Source organism: Palaemon carinicauda, chromosome 3, assembly GCF_036898095.1.
Source record: "Palaemon carinicauda isolate YSFRI2023 chromosome 3, ASM3689809v2, whole genome shotgun sequence".
Taxonomy (NCBI): domain Eukaryota; kingdom Metazoa; phylum Arthropoda; class Malacostraca; order Decapoda; family Palaemonidae; genus Palaemon; species Palaemon carinicauda.
The window spans coordinates 115,379,418-115,399,032 of record NC_090727.1 but is presented as its reverse complement, the minus strand read 5'-3'; the positions used below and the strand labels follow the sequence as shown (position 1 = coordinate 115,399,032).

At 37.1% G+C, this 19,615-nt stretch overlaps 1 protein-coding gene across 1 annotated transcript in view; it reads right to left on the bottom strand.

The window, feature by feature from the left end:
• The window catches only part of LOC137633593 (heat shock 70 kDa protein 14-like), a 210,214-nt gene extending 191,326 nt beyond the window's left edge, over window positions 1-18,888 (bottom strand). The window contains exons 1-2 of the mRNA XM_068365863.1: window positions 18,685-18,888; window positions 12,346-12,501 (exon numbers count right to left, since the gene is read on the bottom strand). Of these exons, the coding sequence (XP_068221964.1) occupies window positions 12,346-12,501; window positions 18,685-18,888 (360 nt within the window). The remainder of the gene's footprint in view (window positions 1-12,345; window positions 12,502-18,684) is intronic.
• Window positions 18,889-19,615: the final 727 nt, after the last annotated feature.

The window sequence follows — 19,615 nt, the reverse complement described above, 5'->3', positions numbered from 1 at the left end:
TCCATGTCGACCTCTCTAATGATATTTTTAACAAAATTCTGAAGGCCTGTGCTAGGCTCAGACCATCAGCACCTCCGAAACCCATTTCATGGTCTCTGGATAAAGTTCTTCATTTTGCTTCAATGATGAATAATGAGGAGTGTGCTTTAAAGGATTTGACCTAAAAAGTTATATTTCTGTTTGCACTCGCTTCGGGGGGCCAGAATTAGTGAAATAGTAGCCCTCTCGAGAGAGGAAGGTCATGTTCAGTTCTTAGATGGGGGAGATCTGAACCTTTTTCCGGACCCTACGTTTCTCGCCAAGAACGAGCTACCCACCAATAGGTGGGGTCCCTGGAGAATCTGCCCTCTGAAGGAAGATGCATCTCTATGTCCAGTGGAGTGCCTAAAGGTCTATCTTCGCAAAACTTCAGACTTTAGGGGAGGGCAGCTGTTTAGGGGAGAAACCTCAAGCTCAAATTTATCTCTGAAGCAACTAAGGGCGAAAATCACCTATTTTATTCGCAGAGCGGATCAAAACAATACACCTGCAGGTCATGATCCGAGAAAAGTTGCCTCCTCCATAAATTTCTTTAACAATATGGATTTTGAACATCTTTGCTCATACACTGGCTGAAAGTCATCCAGGGTATTCTTTAGACACTACGCGAAGCAAGTGGAGGAACTTAAGAGGTCTGTGGTAGCAGCAGGTAGTGTCCTTAGACCTGCTGTTTAAATCTGCGAGGAACAGTGAAATTAATTGGGACGATTAATTTACGGGTGGGTGTGTAGTCACGGACTGTTTCTACAGACTAAGTGATGGGCCACTAAGGTGTCCTTATAAACTGTTCCATAGATAAAGGTGAACCAAGTATGATACGGAAACATGTGCCAAGCGTTTGTTACGCTAGTGTAATTGAACAGTAATACAGTATAGATATTTTGATTTCAAAAGTGGCGCATATATGATTCCTTTTCAGATGAAACAATATTTTCTGTCTTACTGTTTTCTTTATGCTTAATTGTTTGTTCATCCACATTTTATAATTCTTATAAATGTCGATTGACCGATATTTTATTGATTGTCAATAAACTAGTTCTTAGTGAACTTTGCGTCTTATTCGCCCACGTCATTTTATTAGAAATGTACTTAGCATTACACTTAAAACTATGGATAATTTTAACTTGAATGGTCATTAAGATTGTTCCTTACTACAAGCAAACATTCTTGGTTTATTCTTTCCTCAAGAAGGAAAGATTGTGTAACCTAAAGGGATGGTGGTGGATATGCAATATTGTTCCTAACCGGATACAAACCTTTGTACAATCCACTGATAAGAATAGACATTCCGGGGGATTTTTTGGTATTTCATACTGACATGAGTGGTTCTTATACAAACTTTGCTTTATAACGTTTGGGGTGAGACCACTATAAGGGCTTGTCTGTTAGTCATCCATAGGTAATATGTACTCCTCGAGACTTTTCCAGAGTCTAGTATGACTCTTCCCTGTAGGGGGCAGGAAGCACTAACATGGTTTATGATTATATGAAATGATGTATGATGGTAACATCATAGGTCTCTAGGTCTATGCTGACCAGGAAATACTTTCTTGAGGGTATGGCACGATTTGAGAATCCACAGATACAGATATGCTCTGGTAAACTTCCATCAGGACGACATGGACGCGAAAAATCTATTTTTGGGTGAGATGGCCATGTCGTCCTGATGGACCCGTCCTTCCTTTTAATAAAAAAGTGCTATAGGACCCCTCCCTATAACACAGTATCTGTAGCACCTCGTGTATCGCTACAAGGAATAGAGATGGCGCCGTCGGCAGCATTGTGTACACACTCGAAACGGGATAGGAGAGGTACCTTATTAACGGCTCTCCTTTTATTCTCGCTTTTCGTTTTCTTGCCACTTTGAGCCCTCGAAGTGTTAACTCTGTTCGGGGTGAAGATAGCTATGTGGCGTGTCAAGAATACGTCCTCTGATATTATGCGATATCCCATTTAGATTTATTTTGGGATATTCACACCCAAAAATAGATTTTTCGCGTCGCTCAAAATCCGTTTATTAGGACTTATTATATACCAAAATAAAGGCCAAGAAAAGGGCTTCAAAATAAGCTATCACACATTTTAATATCTTGTACACAGTGTTAGTTAGGAGCATATTTATGCTGAAATTAATGAATTTTTTTCAATGTAACTGGAAATTTTCCTTATAGAAATAATATCATGTCTGGTATTTGTGATTCAACTTAACATTCATATTCTGTGTTTCAAGAGCTTTCCTTTGATACCAGTATGTGATCCATAGCTATTTTATTAAGAAAGTTATTGAATCTTAAAGCAACTTCTATCAAATATTGTTTTTTTATGAGCATAAACTAAAATGTTGAAAATGAGAATACAGGGTTAGAGATCAAATTCATATCATAAAATGTGAATATAGCAACTGTAGAAATAAGATTAGAATCTAAAATTAATTATTTAAATGTGCATTACATAACAACAATTGCAATACTTGTATTAAAAAAGCTATGAACACTAAATCCAACATATACATACTAACCATGTAAACCATTACACTACCAATACACTTAGTACTATTGTCCAGATAGGGTATTTTAAGTTCAGTCGTCTTCAAAATCTTCTATTTCCAACATTGTTTCATCATTATTATCATCATCCTCACCACCTGACACCCGATTTTCACAGTCTTGTAATTTGCACATGTCGGTGCATTTTAGTCCATTAGCCAGACATACACACCTTGGTATGGCACACTTTTTAGAACACTTGCATGACAAAAGATCAAGCACAGCCTCAGGAACAGGTTGTCCATCCATCCATTTAATAACTAGCTGGTCTCCTCCATCTTCTTTTTCCAGCTTCCAACCATGGCCTACAAGATTTGGAATGTGAGGATTTGGCTGTAGACATCGTCTCCATATAGCAGACTGATAATTGGCACGTTGTGCATGTTGTTTCAAGCAGTCTCTGCTAGGAGGCAGTTGGTGGCTTTCTATCTCACCTTTCCTTGCACAGAAGAGATTGTATCTCAGAGCATTTACATGAATACAAGGTGTCTTGGCCACATAGATGAGACAAATAACTGCTTCAAGTCTTTCCATCTGTTCTTCAGAAAGGTCCTATTAACTCCCAAGTTCCATAAATGCATCTAGTACATCTTTATTTGTGGTCATTAATTTGAGTGAGCTTGTTTTTCCTTTGCCAGCAAATGCACTCACACTATCGCAGCCTGTGAAAGCATGCATTCCAACTAGTCCTTTTTAAATATCAGCATCAAGTGAAGTAGTAACCTTGTCAATTGATAGAATCGTTGTTCGTGTCTTAATCCCACATTTCAGATACAGATGACCACAGATGATATTCTTGAAAGCCACGAGCAAGATGAGCACATCCGTATCATCGGAGCTGATAACAACTGTTGGATGTCCTTGCTTTACAGCATGTAAGAGAAGACGGCCATCGGCTTCTTCTTGAGTACACGATAGATCCGTTACCATCTCACTTCCATGTTGTGTTATCTTGAAGCACTGGTCTGCATCTGTGACAAACATAACCTTTTGCTGTAGCCTGCTTCTGTAATGTTGCTGCTTCCACTCATTCACAAGAAAAGTTATAAAGTTAGTTTTATTGACACTCTGATTCAGAAAGGACCTCCACTGATGGACAAGCTGATTTGGTGTAATATTTTGAAGACTTAATCCATGCTGTTCTCCTCTAACACTTCTTTCTGAGTTTTTGAGGGATAGTTCATGGTATTGATCAAACACAATGTCAATTCTCTGACTAGAGCCTCCCTCTTTCATTACTATAGCAAAGACTGTTTGAGCAATGTCACCAAAAGTGTTCTGATCCCCTTTCACCTTTTGTACTAACATCATGCCATCAATTACAGAAGCCGAATTTAAGGGCATTTCCTCCTCTGGTGTGACATCCTTGTACAATGCTTTAGCGAGGATTGCCTTGTACCCTCAGGGGTTGCTAATGTCCATGGCATTGGTCCAAGAGGATAGGACAATACATCTGCCATTTGAAGATTTCGACTTTGGGCAATTACAATGATTCTCCCAAACAATGACCTGTCTGCCTTCAATATCACTGCTCTTCAAGTATAAGTCTTCACTTCTTTCTTCCTGCACATGTGGCTAATGATTTTCAGTTTATTGAGCTTGACAGTATCAAAGAATTGTGTAACAGGGGGAGCAAAATCTAGTCTTTCTTGCTTAAACTTGGTGTAACACTTCTCTCCAACATCTAGAGCATTACGTAAATCTGAAGCAACTTCTGGAGTGGCAGTCTTTGCTGTTGAGATGCTCATCATGTCCTGTTGACCGGAAAATGGGTTTACCCAGCTTTCAATTGCACTAACTATTGCCAAAATTGCTTCCTCATCTTTCTCATATCTTGGGTACTGAAGATCATAATGAACTGCACCTGATTTATTCTCGTGAACCATGTCTCTTAACTGACGTAAGAATGCACTTCTGTGCTCAGAAGTTATGTAATAGCGTTTGACTGCCCCTGATTTCAGACTAAATCTGGTTGTGCCTCCTGGTGTTTGAGTGTCTCTGTTCACTGTAACTTTGAGTGCCTGATCTACTGGAAGACGGCCAAAAGGATTAGTGCTTGACATCTGGACAGAAAAGCAACCATCCCTGAAAGCTTCATACACTTCTGAATGTGTCTCACTTAGGGCTGACATCTGGGCATAATACACAAGGAGGTATCTGGCATAGTTGGTTCTGTCATATGCAAATGACCAGGGAATCAGTGATCTGACGGCATGCAGATGGAGCTCCCAGTTGCCTTCACGGGATGCATGTAGCAAGCCAAGAATAATGTCCTCAACCATGTCAACATAGGACATCCAAAATGCAGACAGATTACCATTCGACTTGCGGAGATGGTTAAGAAACTGTGACCACATTATTTTGAGGTCTTTAAAGTCTTGAGTCACTAACAAGTTGCCAATATCATTCTGGTTTAGGTCTTTGTTAGTTAAAAGGGATAAGGTATTTTGAACTCTCAGGTACACATGTTCATCTTTGTCCAATTGTGACATAAACTGTTCCCAGATCAATCTCATGAGAGCTTCATATATAAGTTTATGAACTCTGACAGCTAGGTTGTACATTTTACCTTCAAGAACACCATTGATTGAACTTTCTGGAACAACATCCGATTCTATATATAGGTCACGTAAGCCAGCTTCCATAAATCTCTTGCCTAGGACAGCCAGAGCATTGCAGATGGTATGAAATGCTCCCAACCTAATTATGACATTGGCATATTTAACTCGTGTCTCCAAGCAATCTCTGATAATTTTGCAAAAATGGCTTGATCTACGACAATGACAATAACTGGTAGCTGCAACTCTGTTCGGATAGCCTCGGACTGATTCAGGATTTCAAAAGCTGTAGTGAGCTCGGTTGCAGGGGCGTTTATAGTGGGAAGGTAGCAAAGGATGTCTTCTTTGATGGAGATATCCTTTCTCATGTTTATGTTAAATCCTGTCCAACTTGGGATGTTCTTATTTTCCATATTTGATTGTCTGAGAATGATCCAGATTAAATTATTATTCTGAGCAGATTCTGCAGCTTCATCAGCATCTTTATTACTCGTTCTTGGTGGCAAAGGTTGTGGACCTACTCTCTTTCCAGCAATGTAGGTTTCCAGTTCTGTGTGTTGTGTAGAAATAGTCCTTTGTTTTTGCTTATCAATAACTGGAAGAGCAGGCTTTGGGAGAAGAGGCCCAATTATTTTGCGTTGCACAGCAATGCCATTAACACATTGAGAAGTTCCCTGACCTGTCAAAGTTTCTTCGAGTCTGTCGATGTTATCCCAAGCTAAATTTGTGAAAATATATGGCTGCAAAGGATTAGGTAAAATCACCGTTTGGTTCTGTGTTGCAGCTAATTTTTGCAAACAAAGTGCTGTGTCATTTTCTTCAAACTGTGAGTAAGAGATCCCATGTCCAAGTCTGTTTAGCATCCGAATCAATTCAGTATTGCCTGTTAATGTTTTGACAGCATATGGAAGCAACAAATGTTTTGGAGGTTTCTGCTTTCCTCATGTTGTGGCATATATTAGATCCAGACCAAGAGACTGTATTAGAAGTTTCACTCTTTGAGATGGGTTTTCTTTTTCAGGTTCTCCAGTCAGAATACCAGTCAATAACTGCTGAAGCAGACATGGGAAATTCATGGACTCGTTTTTAAGATCAGATGGATGGTAGGGCCACGGAGATGGCAAACAGGTTTCCTGTATTGATGTCCGAACATAAGATGATGCCTGGTGAATGATGCACTTTATGTCACTAGATTTTGATCTCAGAGTTTTCAATTCATTTCGAAGATTTTTGTTTTCAAGGACCATGTCTTGCATTGTAATGCTGTCTGGAATTGCTAACAACTTTCCTGCTTCATCATTATAAATGTGAATAATGTCTACAACTTCTGAGTCCAGTTTCCGTTTGATGTGTTTCTTGGTGGATTCATTCATTCTGTACCCTTTGGAATGCATGAAGTTCTCCATTCTAGCTGCAAGTGTGGCTACAGGAACAATTAGCTTATCAGGCAACATTTCATTTCTTATGAATGTAAAAAGGTCATCATAAGCCTCAGATTCACCCTCGTTGTAAGCTATTTCATATTCATTCTCTTTCTTGCTTGTTCTAGATTCTTGAGACTTTTTTGTTTTTCGGGTATAATTTCTGTAGCAAGAGTTGTGGTAATGAGCCTCTGCAGCAACAATGTCTCGACTTGTTGCTGTTAATATCTTGTCATCTTGTTTTTCCCTTGCACACTGTCGAAACCTCTCATCAACCCCCAACTGCCTAGCCAGGATAAGATGTTCACGAGTGGATGTTCCTTTCAAACACTTATCTTTTCCACAAAATATACACTCAGGCTGGTATACTCAGGATGTAGATGGTGTTCGCTTATGTCTCTTTGCTGCTCCACTGCTGCCTGTATCGTCTTCTGAATTTTCAGCTGATTTTCTTTTAAAGTTATTCAGATCTCTTTTTAGTGTAAATCGGCTTCTACATTGTCTGTAGTAACAAATGTTGGGCATCTCTTGCTCATGTAGACTTTCTGCAATTTGGAGATTTGGTTTATGATTCCTCACTCGGGCTGCATCAAGAAGCACCAACCATGAGTCATAGTCCTTAGGTGTTACCAGTGTTGTTGGGTCATTATCATAAGTTTCAATGTGGATAATGCATTTTTCTTTCGTAGAGTCCATCTTGACAAAGTAGACCTACTGTTCTCCAGGACTATTAGCTGCATCTGCCCTCAGCACAAGTAATCTAAAAGAAGAGAAACTGAATGCGTTATTTTTTATTACTGTTATATACAGTAAATGAATGATTCAGGAGCGTGATAGTTGTTATTTTAACATCCAATAACTTTCTTAATATAATAGCTATGGATCACATATTGGTATCAAAAGAAAGCTCTTGAAACACAGAATATGAATGTTAAGTTGAAACACAAATAAAAGACATGATATTATTTCGATACGGAAAAATTACCAGTTACATTGAAAAAAAAATAATTAATTTCAACATAAATATGCTCCTAACTAACACTGTGTACAAGATATCAAAATATGTGATAGCTTGTTTTGAAGTCCTTTTCTTGGCCTTTATTTTGGTATATAATAAGTTCTAATAATATTAATGGACTAGCTCGCAGGAGACAAAAATCACCTGTACGTCACGCCGGAAAAAATCACGTCATACATAAAAAACGGTTGATAACACAAAGAAGGCAAAGAGATATAGAATGCTATCATACATTTTTGAAGACTATAGACATTGGTCTTTCAGTTAATCACTATGAGATTTCCTGCCCCAAAATGATACCGACCAACCACCCAAGCTCATGGACTAGTTGCTGAATCCCTTAATGGAGATCTAGCTAAAATTAATGCATGGTGCAAATTATGAGGTATGAAGTTGAATCCTAACAAAAATCAAAGTATAATTGTAAGTAGGTCAAGGGCAGTGGCTCCTCACCATCTGCATTTCAGCATTGATAATGTTTCTTTAACTTTGTATGACTCTTTTAAAATTTTAGGTGTGATTCTCGACAACACATTTACTTTTGAAAAACACATTAGATCTGTTTCTTCTTCAATGAATGAATGAATGATTTGAAGTTCTCTGGCATCCTGACATCTAAAGTCATTGACGGCGATATCGTTTATTATAAATAAAGATTAAAAGAATATTCAATTAAAACCAGAGAAGTAAATATGTTATAAAAGTTAAATAGCATTAAGAAGACCTGCTTTTGACATAAATTTAAAACTACCACTAGCATTGTACGACACGTCTAAGGATCTTGGCAAGGATGAACCTGCCATCCTCACCCCAAGCCTCAAACAGATATCGATTTCTTTCTGTGCGATAAGTGGGGCATTCAGTCAACAAATGCCTCACTGTTAAGGGTATCAAACAGTCGTTGTAATATGGTTGGTGTTGGCCAGCCAGCAGAAACTCGTGTGTCATCAGAGTGCGACCAATGCGGAGACGACAAGTAGCCTCCCATTATCGGGGCATCATGTTATACCTCTAAGGGGATATAACATTTAAAATTTCTCTCATTTTATTTTCAGTTAAACTATCCCAATGCTGTTGCCAATTGTTATGAATAAAATTCTTAATTGGCGGTAAGAACTCATTACAAAGAATGGGATACCTTCTTGGTAGCAACTCGGCTGCAGCATTCTTTGCCAGTTATTCCGCCTCTTCATTTCCAGACACACCTACGTGTGCTGGAACCCAGCAAAATGGAACCGTTATACCTTTCACACAAATAATTAAAAGCCCCTCTAAAATCTTTGAAACTAAAGGGTTACTGGAATTAAAACCTAAAGCTTGAAGAATACTTCTTGTAGAATAAAAATGGTAAAATTACCCTCCTCTTTTAGCGCTATTTTCTCAATAGTGGTTAGTATGTCATATAGTTCAGCAGTAAATATGGAAGATGTTGGAGGAAGTGCACCTCTACAGTTAAAAGAACTACTACATACTCCAAATCCAACGCCAGCATCAGATTTGGAGCCATCGGTATATATAAAAGTCAATTCTCCATGTTCTTCAACATGTTCATAAAAAGAGACCTAGCCTCTAATTCAGTCATGTTTTTTTAACACCAATAAAATATTTGCACAAAAAAATATCTCTGGTAATTTCCACAGAGAGGGTTGATGACATGTTGAATGGAAGCACCTTACTTCTAAATTATATCAAGATTGTTTAATAATTCACCCAAAAGGTTCAGGAGATTTTTGGTGCAACTCAAAGTATGTTTAGTGCCTTACAAGGTTTGCAGTCTGAAAGGCTAAAGGATTAGGGAGTCTTTAAAACCTACACCAATACCGAACAATAGAAGACATTTTGTAAAGATCTAAAGGTAATTTTCCAGCATCAAGGAGACTTGGGATAGGTGAAGTTCTAAACGTTCCTGTGGACAATCTAAAACCAGCATGATGTATAGAATCTAATACCTTTAATCAGCTTGGGGTGACTGAGGAGTATATTTCCCACCTATAACTAATTTTTTTTAAAAATCAGGGCCTTATATAATTTTGAAATAGTATTGCGGTCTGCACACCATGATGTATGGGACAATACTTTTTGAAGATTCAGAACCTGAAGACATTTAGCTTTTAATGCCTTTAAGTGAGGAACCCATGTAAGCTTACAATAAAAATTCAATCCTAAAAATTTAGCTTCACCTACACATGGGATCCGTTGACCTTTTCATGTATATAACCGGGTCTGGATGTACTCCACGGATACGACAGAAATGGACAATAGTAGTTTTTCTTGTCAAAAACTTGAACCCATTCATATCAATGCACTGAATAATTTTGTCAATTGAGACTTGTAGTTTTCCCTCAACCACTGCCATTCTAGCTCCAGCAAATGATATGTACAGATCTTCTACAAATAGTGTTGAGAGAATGTCTTGAGGAATGACAGAGGATATACCATTAATGGCTAGTGCAAATAGGGTTACACTTAGCTCACTACCCTAGGGAATTCCTTCTTCCTGACATTTCTTCTCAAATAGAGCTTCCCCCACTCTCACTTGAAAAAATCATGTGAAACACAGTAAATGATTGAAATAATAATGGTAGCTCTCCTCATAATCCCAAATTATGAATGATTTTAAGTATACCATACCTCTATGTAGTATCATATGACTTTTTAAGGTAAAAAAAAAAAAATGTTACATGGTGCTGTTTGGAAGCAAAGGCTTCACAAATAGATGATTCCAGGCGTATCAGCACATCGGTCGTTGAGTGCATTTTTCTAAATCCACACTGGATAGGTGATAAAATACCTTTCTTTTCCAGGTACCACATCAGTCTTGCATTGACCATCATCTCCATGATCTTACTTAAGCAAGATGTCAAATGCAATTGGTCCATAGTTTGCAGCTAAAGACTTATCCCTACGAGGTTTTGAAAAGAGAAAAATAACAGCTAGTTTCCAAACATTTGGATAACTATGATCATGTCATATTCTCTTCATTATGCTTAAAATAAATAACTTTGTATTAATAGATACATGTTCAATCATTGCATACGGAATTCCATCGGGTCCAGGGGGATTATCATTATAAGTAGCAAGTGCGGAATCAAATTCCCATTCAGTAAAAAGAGAATTGTATGACACTTCCCTTACTGTTGCAAAACTTAAAATTTTCTTTTCTTCAATGCTCCTATAGTGATGACCGAGAGCTGCTACACACTTACATGATACATCTGAGAAATGGTCAACCAGAGCATTGCTAACTTCATTTACCTCAAGTCACATACTGACCATTCACCTTGAACACTGGCAGTGGGTTGGAGGTGAATTTGCCTGATACCTCTTTTACTTTCCTCCAAACAGAAGATGGTGGTGTTCTACTGTTAATGGAGGAAACAAAAGACACCTAAGACTGCTGCCTAGCTTCTTTCGTTGCATAACGGAACTGCGCTCTGCATTTCTTATATATAAGATCTCCTCTGTACGGTGCCTACGCAATCTAGTCAAAGATTTTCTTGTGGCTCTGTGCAAGTTCATAAGTTCTGAGGACTACCAGGGAACTGGTTACTGTTTGAATAACCCTGTGGTTTTTTTTAACTGACTTGACTCCTGCTGTATGTAGAGTTCCATTCAGTAAGTCTATGGTATCATCTACATTTTCAATTTGTTCTGCATACCCTTCAATTTTCTTTAGCTTCTGAAATTTATTTCAGTCGCCTTGTCAAGGATCCATCGTGGCAATCTCTGCAAGGGTGTACCATTGTTCATATTCATAATAATTGGAGCATGATCACTAGTATGCAAATCATCTAACATTCTCAATTCAAAATCAAAAAGGCAGTTAGCACTTGCAACTGAAAGGTCAATGCATAATAGGGTACCTGTTTGAACATGAAAGTGTGTGGGTTCTGCTGTATTAAGGAGTCCCACATCTTCATTTTCCAGAATTGATGAAATAATATTGCCCCTTGTGTTTGCTAGAACATTGCCCTATCAAGGATGTCTACCATTCAAATCTCCCAGTATGAGAAAAAGTTGAGGGAGTTGTTGAATCACCTCTAATAAATTATCATATGAGATGTCATTTGGAGGCAAGTAAAGAGAACAAATGGTGTATTTCCTTCCTATAGCAATCTGTACAACCTTTGCCTGCAGAGGTGTACGAATAGAGAGATATTTGGGGAACATCTCACCGAACGTATATACGACTTCCGTCATGGCTCCCTACTCATTGATCATATGGTGTTTTGTAGCTAATATATTCACAAGGACAAGGAGTATCAAAGTTTAATTGATAGGAGTCTCTGATACTCTTTGGAAAAGTAGGTCTTGCTTAGCTTGGTTTAAGGTTTTTTTTTTTAGCAGCCTTCTTATTTATTTGTCAAGGGGGATGGTGCACCTCGACATTAATCTTTAATATATTTAAATTATTTGGAAGTTCATCATCTTTTTCAGAAAGAATATCATACTGATTTGCTATAGGAATTTTTTTATTTCTTGTATATGTGTAGGAACAGAGTTAAAATTTGATGGGCTGCAAGAGCACCTGTGTACTGCTTGTGGCCGAAGTCAAAAGAGCTAGTCTTACTGAATGACAGGTGGGAGAGACTTCCCAACAGCCACCAGTAGTTATAACTACCTCAACTAAATTTTAAAAATCATTCCAGATTTGCTGAAATTATACTCCTAAACGATTATGGTTTGTACTCAAGTGGGAACAAATGACATGGTCTGTTGCATGTGCACGATACATTTTGAATAATAGATTTAGCCATAGTTACCTTGTGTATTTGATCTACAGTGTAGCCACTCCTCTGCACTGCTTCTTTAGCTGGTATCAAAAAATCACTTAAGGTTGCTGAAACTAAGCCATCAAATCTTGCCCGAGACAGTGTAGTTGAAAAATCTACTCCTTCCCACAGAGATTCAACATATACCTGGAAATTTAACAATTTAACTCAGTAGTAATTGACAGGAATTTACCTACTATCATATATATAATATATATATATATATATATATATATATATATATATATAATATATATATATATATATATATATATATACATATATATATATAAATAAATAAATATATATATTTTATATATATATATATATATATATATATATTTATATATATATATTTATATATATATACATATATATATACACATATATATATATAAATATATATATATATTATATATATATATATGAATTATATATACATATATATATATATATATATATATATATATATATATATATATATATATATAACACACACACACACACACACATATATATATATATATATATATATATATATATATATATATATATATATTCCAAAAAATGTTTCAATTTGAAGGCATTAAATATTTATCTGTTAATCTGATGATTGTCTTGTGTTTAGCTAAACTAAAGTATTCACACCTTACATAAACATAAAATCAAAGGGATCAAAGTTTTGAATGTTAAATTTACAGTGACATCAAAACTTTTCAATCTCAATGAGTGTCCTTGAGTGCTTGCATGAGAATACATTAGTCTTTAGCTTGCCTGTTCATACCCTTCAATTATTAAATGAAATCAATAATAAACAGTATACCTTAAATTAAGTTTAATGAATAGAAGAAGTGTCAAGAAATACAGCATTGGAAAGTGGTCAATAGATATCACTTACAAAACGGATATAGAAGGGAACAGACGAAATATGTGGAGTAAGATCATGGTAGGGTTGCAAAGAGAGACTTGGAGGTGGAATCAGGATATATGGAGGTCAATCTCTATGGAGAAAAAAAAAAAAAAAAAAAAAACTGAGAAAGAGGTTAAAGTAGTTGTAGTTTTTCATGTTTTGTGAGGTTTTTGAATTTTATGTATGCAGTACAATTCTGTCTTCTTTTGTTGGAATGATGAATGGAGGAGAATGATGGCCTTCGACTTTCCTTCCATTATTCAGTTGTTTTTTTGAGACACCAGATCTGTTGGTGTCCTAAATTTTGAGGAAAGAAGTAGATATATATATATAGAAAACTTATCAGAGTAAAACAGAATCAATAAGAAGGAAGACTCCAATCACAGTGATAGTGATGCTAATAAACCTTTCTCAATTATTATAAGTAAAACTGACAGAAAGAATAGAAAGGGAAACAAAGACCCTAAAGCAGAGAAAACTTGTTTCATTGGGGAAAAAATGACAAATTTTGAAAGAATTTACATTTTTCCTAACTATACAAACCTGTAGTTCTTTCCATAAGAGATAGCTTCAGCACTTGGTGTTGGGCCACAAAAACTTTGAGCAGAGTGGCAATCAGCCAACCTCCCAGCAGAAGGAGAGGGATAACAGGACACACTCCTGCCATTGCCCAGACACAAACTAGCCCAACCACTTTTGATTGTATACAGGACTTAGCAGAGGAGGGTGATGACATGACAAGTATGTGTAAAGAACTACAGGTTTGTAGAGTTATAAAATAAAAAAAATATTTTCAAATGTCATTGTTAAGACAAATTCTAGTAGCGCAGAGAGAGAGAGAGAGAGAGAGAGAGAGAGAGAGAGAGAGAGAGACCTGACCTACGTTATCATAACCTCAGGACGAAGGAAAAGTCAAAGGAAAGTACACCTCAACCTACTGAAACCTTACTTGAGCGAAAACGAGACCGAAACACAAGTATATATGGCGTAAACCATACCATCCATGGAAGAGACGGATATGAGGTAGGAGCATTAAGCAAAGTGAATAATTCGTCTAATCATTCATAATTTGGGAGAGATATTAATTCATTTAAACCAGGAGCCACAAGAGGAATTAGGTCGATTAATTAGAAGTTTCCCTGAAATTGTCTCAAATGTCCCAAAACAAACCAACCTGACAATGCCTGAGATACACCTCAAAACAACGGAAAGACAATTTAAACAACACACTTATCAATTGATTGATTGATTGATTTAAAGTTTTCTGGCATCCTGACATCTAAGGCCACTGATGCCGATATCTATTTTATATAAAATATAAAGGAACATTAAATTAAAACCATAAAAGTTATGTCATAATAAAAGTAAAATAGTTTTCAGAAGACCTGCTTCTGAAATAAATCTAAAAATGCTGCTCACATAGCAGGACACATCATGTCTAAGAATCTTGCCCAGGATGAACCTGCCATCCTCACCTCGAGCCTCAAACAGATACTGTATCTATTTCTTAACTTATTATAATTGCGGCATTCGGTCAAGAAATGTCTCACTGTTAAAGGTACTAAACCGTCGTCGCAATACGGTTGGTGTTGGCTCTTTAGCAGAAACTCGTGTGTCAACCGAGTGTGACTAATGCGGCGGCGACGACAAAGAGACGTCAACCACTTTTGAGGCATCATGTTATACATCCAAGGAGATAAGACATTTATTCCTTCTCACATTTTAATGCCATCTAGACTATCTCACTGCTGTTGCCATTTATTACAAAACAATTTCTTGATGTTAGGTAGGAAATCATTACAGGGAATGGGATACCTTCTTGGTAGTAACTTGGATGCAGCATTCTTCGCCAGTAAATCTGCCTTCTCATTCCCAGACACACCTACATGTGCTGGAACCCAACAAAATCGAACCACTATACCTCCCCGTCCAATAATAAAAAGCCATTCTAAAATCTTTAAAACTGAAGGATTACTAGAATTAAAAACTTCTAAAGCTTGAAAGGACACTCCTTGCATCACTAGAAATGGTAAAATTACCCTCCTTCTCCAATGATATTTTCTTAATAGATACCACTGGTAATTTTCATAAAGGCGTTGATGATACCTTAAACGGAAGCACCTTATTTCTAATTATATCAAGACTGTTCAATAATTATTTCACTCAAAAGCCATAAGGTTGAGGAGATTTTGGGTACAACTCAAAACATGTTGAGTGCCTTACAAGGCTTGCAGTCAGAAAGGCTAAAGATTTAGGAAGTCTTTACAACCTAGACCAATATCGAACAAATAGAAGACTGCCGGTAAAGGTCCAGAGGCAATTCTCCACCATCAACAAGGAGACTTGTGATAGGCGAAGTTTTAAACACTCCAGTGAATAATCTAATACCAGCTTGATATATTAAATCTAATATCTTTAAACGGCTTGGGGTGGCTGGGGAGTACATTTCACACCCATAACTAAATTTAAAAAAAATCAAGGCCTTGTATAATTTCAAAGTAGTATTGCGGTCGGCCCCCATGATGTATGGGACAATATTTCTAAAAGATTCAGAGCCTCAAGACATATAGTTTTTAACACTTTTAAGTGAGAAACCCATGTAAGCCTACAATCAAATATCAAACCTAAAAATCTAACTTTACTAACACATGGGATCCATTGACCTTTAATGTATATATCTGAGTCTGGATGTACTCCCCGGATACGATAGAAATGGGCAATAGTAGTTTTACTGGTCGAGAACTTGAATCCATTCATATCGGCCCAGTGGATAATTTTGTCAATTGAGAGTTGTAGTTTTCCTTCAACCATTGCCACTGATATGGAAAGAACATCCACAAATAGTGTTGAGAAAATATCATATGGAATGACTGAGGATATCCCATTAATTGCTACAGCAAACAGGGTTACACTCAGCACACTACCCTGAGGAACTCCCTCTTCCTGACATTTACTCTCTGAGAGAGTTTCCCCCACTCAATTGAAAAACTCTATGTGAAAGAAATGACTGAATATACAGTGGTAGCTCTCCTCTTAATCCCAAAATTCATGGATGGTTTTAAGTATACCATATCTCCATGTAGTATCATATGCCTTTTTCAAGGTAAAAAAAAAAAAAAAAAAACTGTCACATGGTGCTGTTTGGAGGCAAAGGCTTCACAAATAGAGGACTCAAGTCGTATCAACACATCAGTCGTTGAGTGCATTTTTCTGAATCCACACTGAATAGGTAATAAAATACCCTCCTTTTAAAGGTACCACATCAGTCTTGCATTGACCATCTTCTCCATGATTTTACATAAACAAGATGTCAATGCAATAGGTCGATAGTTTGCTGCTAAAAACTTGTCCTTACCAGGTTTTAAAAAGGCTAAAATAATGGTTAGTTCCCAAACACTTGGATTACTATGATCATGCCATATTCTATTGATAATACTTAAAATAAATAACTTTGTATTAAAAGGTACATGTTTAATCATTGCATATGGAATTCCATCGGATCCAGGGGCTGTATCGTTACAATTAGCAAGTGCAGAATCAAATCTTCCCTTCCTATTGCAAAATTTAAATTTTTTTTCTTCAATGCTCCTATACTGGTGACCAGGAGCTCCTTCACACTTGCATGATACATTTGAAAAATGATCAGCCAGGGCATTGCTAACATCATTTACTTCAGTCACAACTGACCATTCACCTTCAATACTGGTGGTGGGTTTGGGGTAAATTTGCCGACAATCTTTTCTATTTTCCTCCATACAGAAGATGGTGGTGTTATACTGTTGACTGAGGAAACAAAAGATACCCAAGATTGGCGCCTAGCTTCTTTCATGGCACAACAGAACTGTGCTCTACACTTTTTGGATGTTATCAAACTTTCTTCAGTACAGTGTCTACGCAATCTATTCAAGAGATTTTCTGGTGGCTCTGTGCAAGACAGTTAATTCTGAAGACCACCACGGGACTGGTTATCGTATGAATAATCCTGTGGTTTTGGGAATCGAATTGGCTCCTGCTGTATGAAGAGTTCCATTCAGTAGGTCTATGGTATCATCAATACTTTCAAACTGTTCTGCACTCCCCTCAAATTCACTTAGCTTACGAAATTTAACCCAGTCCGCCTTGTCAAGATTCCATCGTGGCAATCTTTGTAAAGGTGGACCATTGTTGGTGTTAATGATTGGTACATGATCACTAGTATGCCAGTCATCTAATGTCCTCCAATTGAAATCAAGACGGCAGATAAAGCTTGCAATTGAAAGGTCAATGCATGACAAGGTACCTATCTGAACATGGAAGTGTGTGGGCTCTCCTGTAAGGAGTCCGACATCCTCGTTTTCCACAATTGATGATATAATATTGCCCGTGGTGTTTGCTAAAACATCACCCCACAAAGGATGTCTACCAATCAAATCTCCATACAAGTAAAAGAAAAGGTTGAGGGAGATGTTGAATCACCTCTACTAAATTATCGTAAAATATGTTATCATTTGGAGGCAAGTACAGAGCGCAGATTGTATATTTTCTTCCTGTATCAATCTTTACAACCACTGCCTGCAGAGGTGTACGAATAGATAAGGGTATTTGGGGAACATCTCGACAAACGTACAGTATATGAGGCTTCCACCATGGCTCCCTACTCGGTGATCAAATGGTGTCCTATAGCTAACATATTCACAAGAACAAGAAGTATTAGCATCAAGCTTGCTCTCTTGTAGACATACAGTTATGGGGAAATGCTAGTGAATTAAGAGCTTAAGTTCTTCATATTTGGCCCTTAAACCCTGACAATTCCATTGTAAAATGGTGAAGAAAACTATGTACTATTTTTTGGAACACATCTTGGATGAGGTCTTTTCCCATTGACTGTTTTTGATTTGACAATATTTTCTGTAGGCTTCTTAAGTGTGGGTCTTGATAAGTTAAGTTTTATATTAGCCTTTTCAGTGTTCTTTTTACCTAATTCTTATAGGGGATGGTAGACCTCAACTTAAATTTTTGATTGATTCAAGAAGTTTTCCTATTGATCTGAAATATCATCAGGAAGAACATCATATCTATTTGATGTCATAACATTGGTGTTTTTAATGGATGGGCATGAGAGAGATGGAGGTCTCTCTCTTCTCCTATTGACAGGTGGCGATTTATAAGGCTTTGGTGTTTTCCCCACTACAGGTGCACCTGAGAACTCAGTTTTATGTGAAACCTCCATCAAATCAGGCAAAGATAGCCTGAGAGAGGTTAGTATTAACCTTTGTAGTGGGGGACAAAGGTTTAATAGAGGTGAGCAAAGCCTTAGGTGATATTCTTGCCCTATCCTGCAGAATTTTATCAGAAAATGGCAAATTTCTTTTCTGGGGAATAAAGGCAATAATAGGTGGGTTGCATGTCTCCTGCCTCATTTTTCCTCCTGATTTCAATACCTTTGCATAACTTGTTGACTTACTCAATAGTCTCTTGGCATACCCGACACTTATGTGTTTGATATTGGATTTATTGAGAGCAGCCTCTTCTAACTTATATTGCTGGCAGCTCCTATCAGTAAATTTATGATTCAAATTGCAGTTTATGCGATTGGCCTCTAGTGTACATTCTCCATGGTAAACACTGAAGCAAGTACTAAACATTTTATCATTCTTGCAACTCTTAGATGGATGCCAATATCTAAAGCAATTAAAGCATTGCAGCGGTTTCTGCTTAAAAGTTCGAACTTTAATCTGTTAATTTTCTATGTCTATGTGGAAAGGCACATCAACATCCTGGAAACTCAGGATAATCATTGACATTCCAAGGACTTTATGCACTTTCCACACAGTTAAAGGACACCTGGCCAATATCTCATCTTCTGTAAACTCATACTGTATATGTCTCTATTAAAAAGTACTCCCCTTCCATAACTGAAGTTTAGATGGGGTTTCACATCCAGCTTTATGTCATCATTCTCTGTATTTAAATTTCAAAGTATAACAGATTGTGTTTGTGATTTGGCACTTATGAGGAAACTGCTCTTTCCAAACCGAGATATAATTCCTGGCGCGATGGTACCTACTTTCTTTTGATGAAATTTACATATCTTAAAATAATTTCCTGTACTCCCTTTTTACTGAGAAATAAGCCACTTTGGTGGGTTTGGCTTTCTCTGGGACGGTGAAACTACCTCTATACCTTTATCAATCCAATCTGCAGGTTTGTATATATCTACATCTTTAAATACCCCATCGCAAAGAGCACCCTTGGTGTTCAAGTTATTGATTTTAATATTCATAATATTACTGATTGCATTGAATGCTTCATCATGATTATCAAATGATAACTATGAATCCCCCTTGTCTCCTTCAATGCTCATTCTAATTT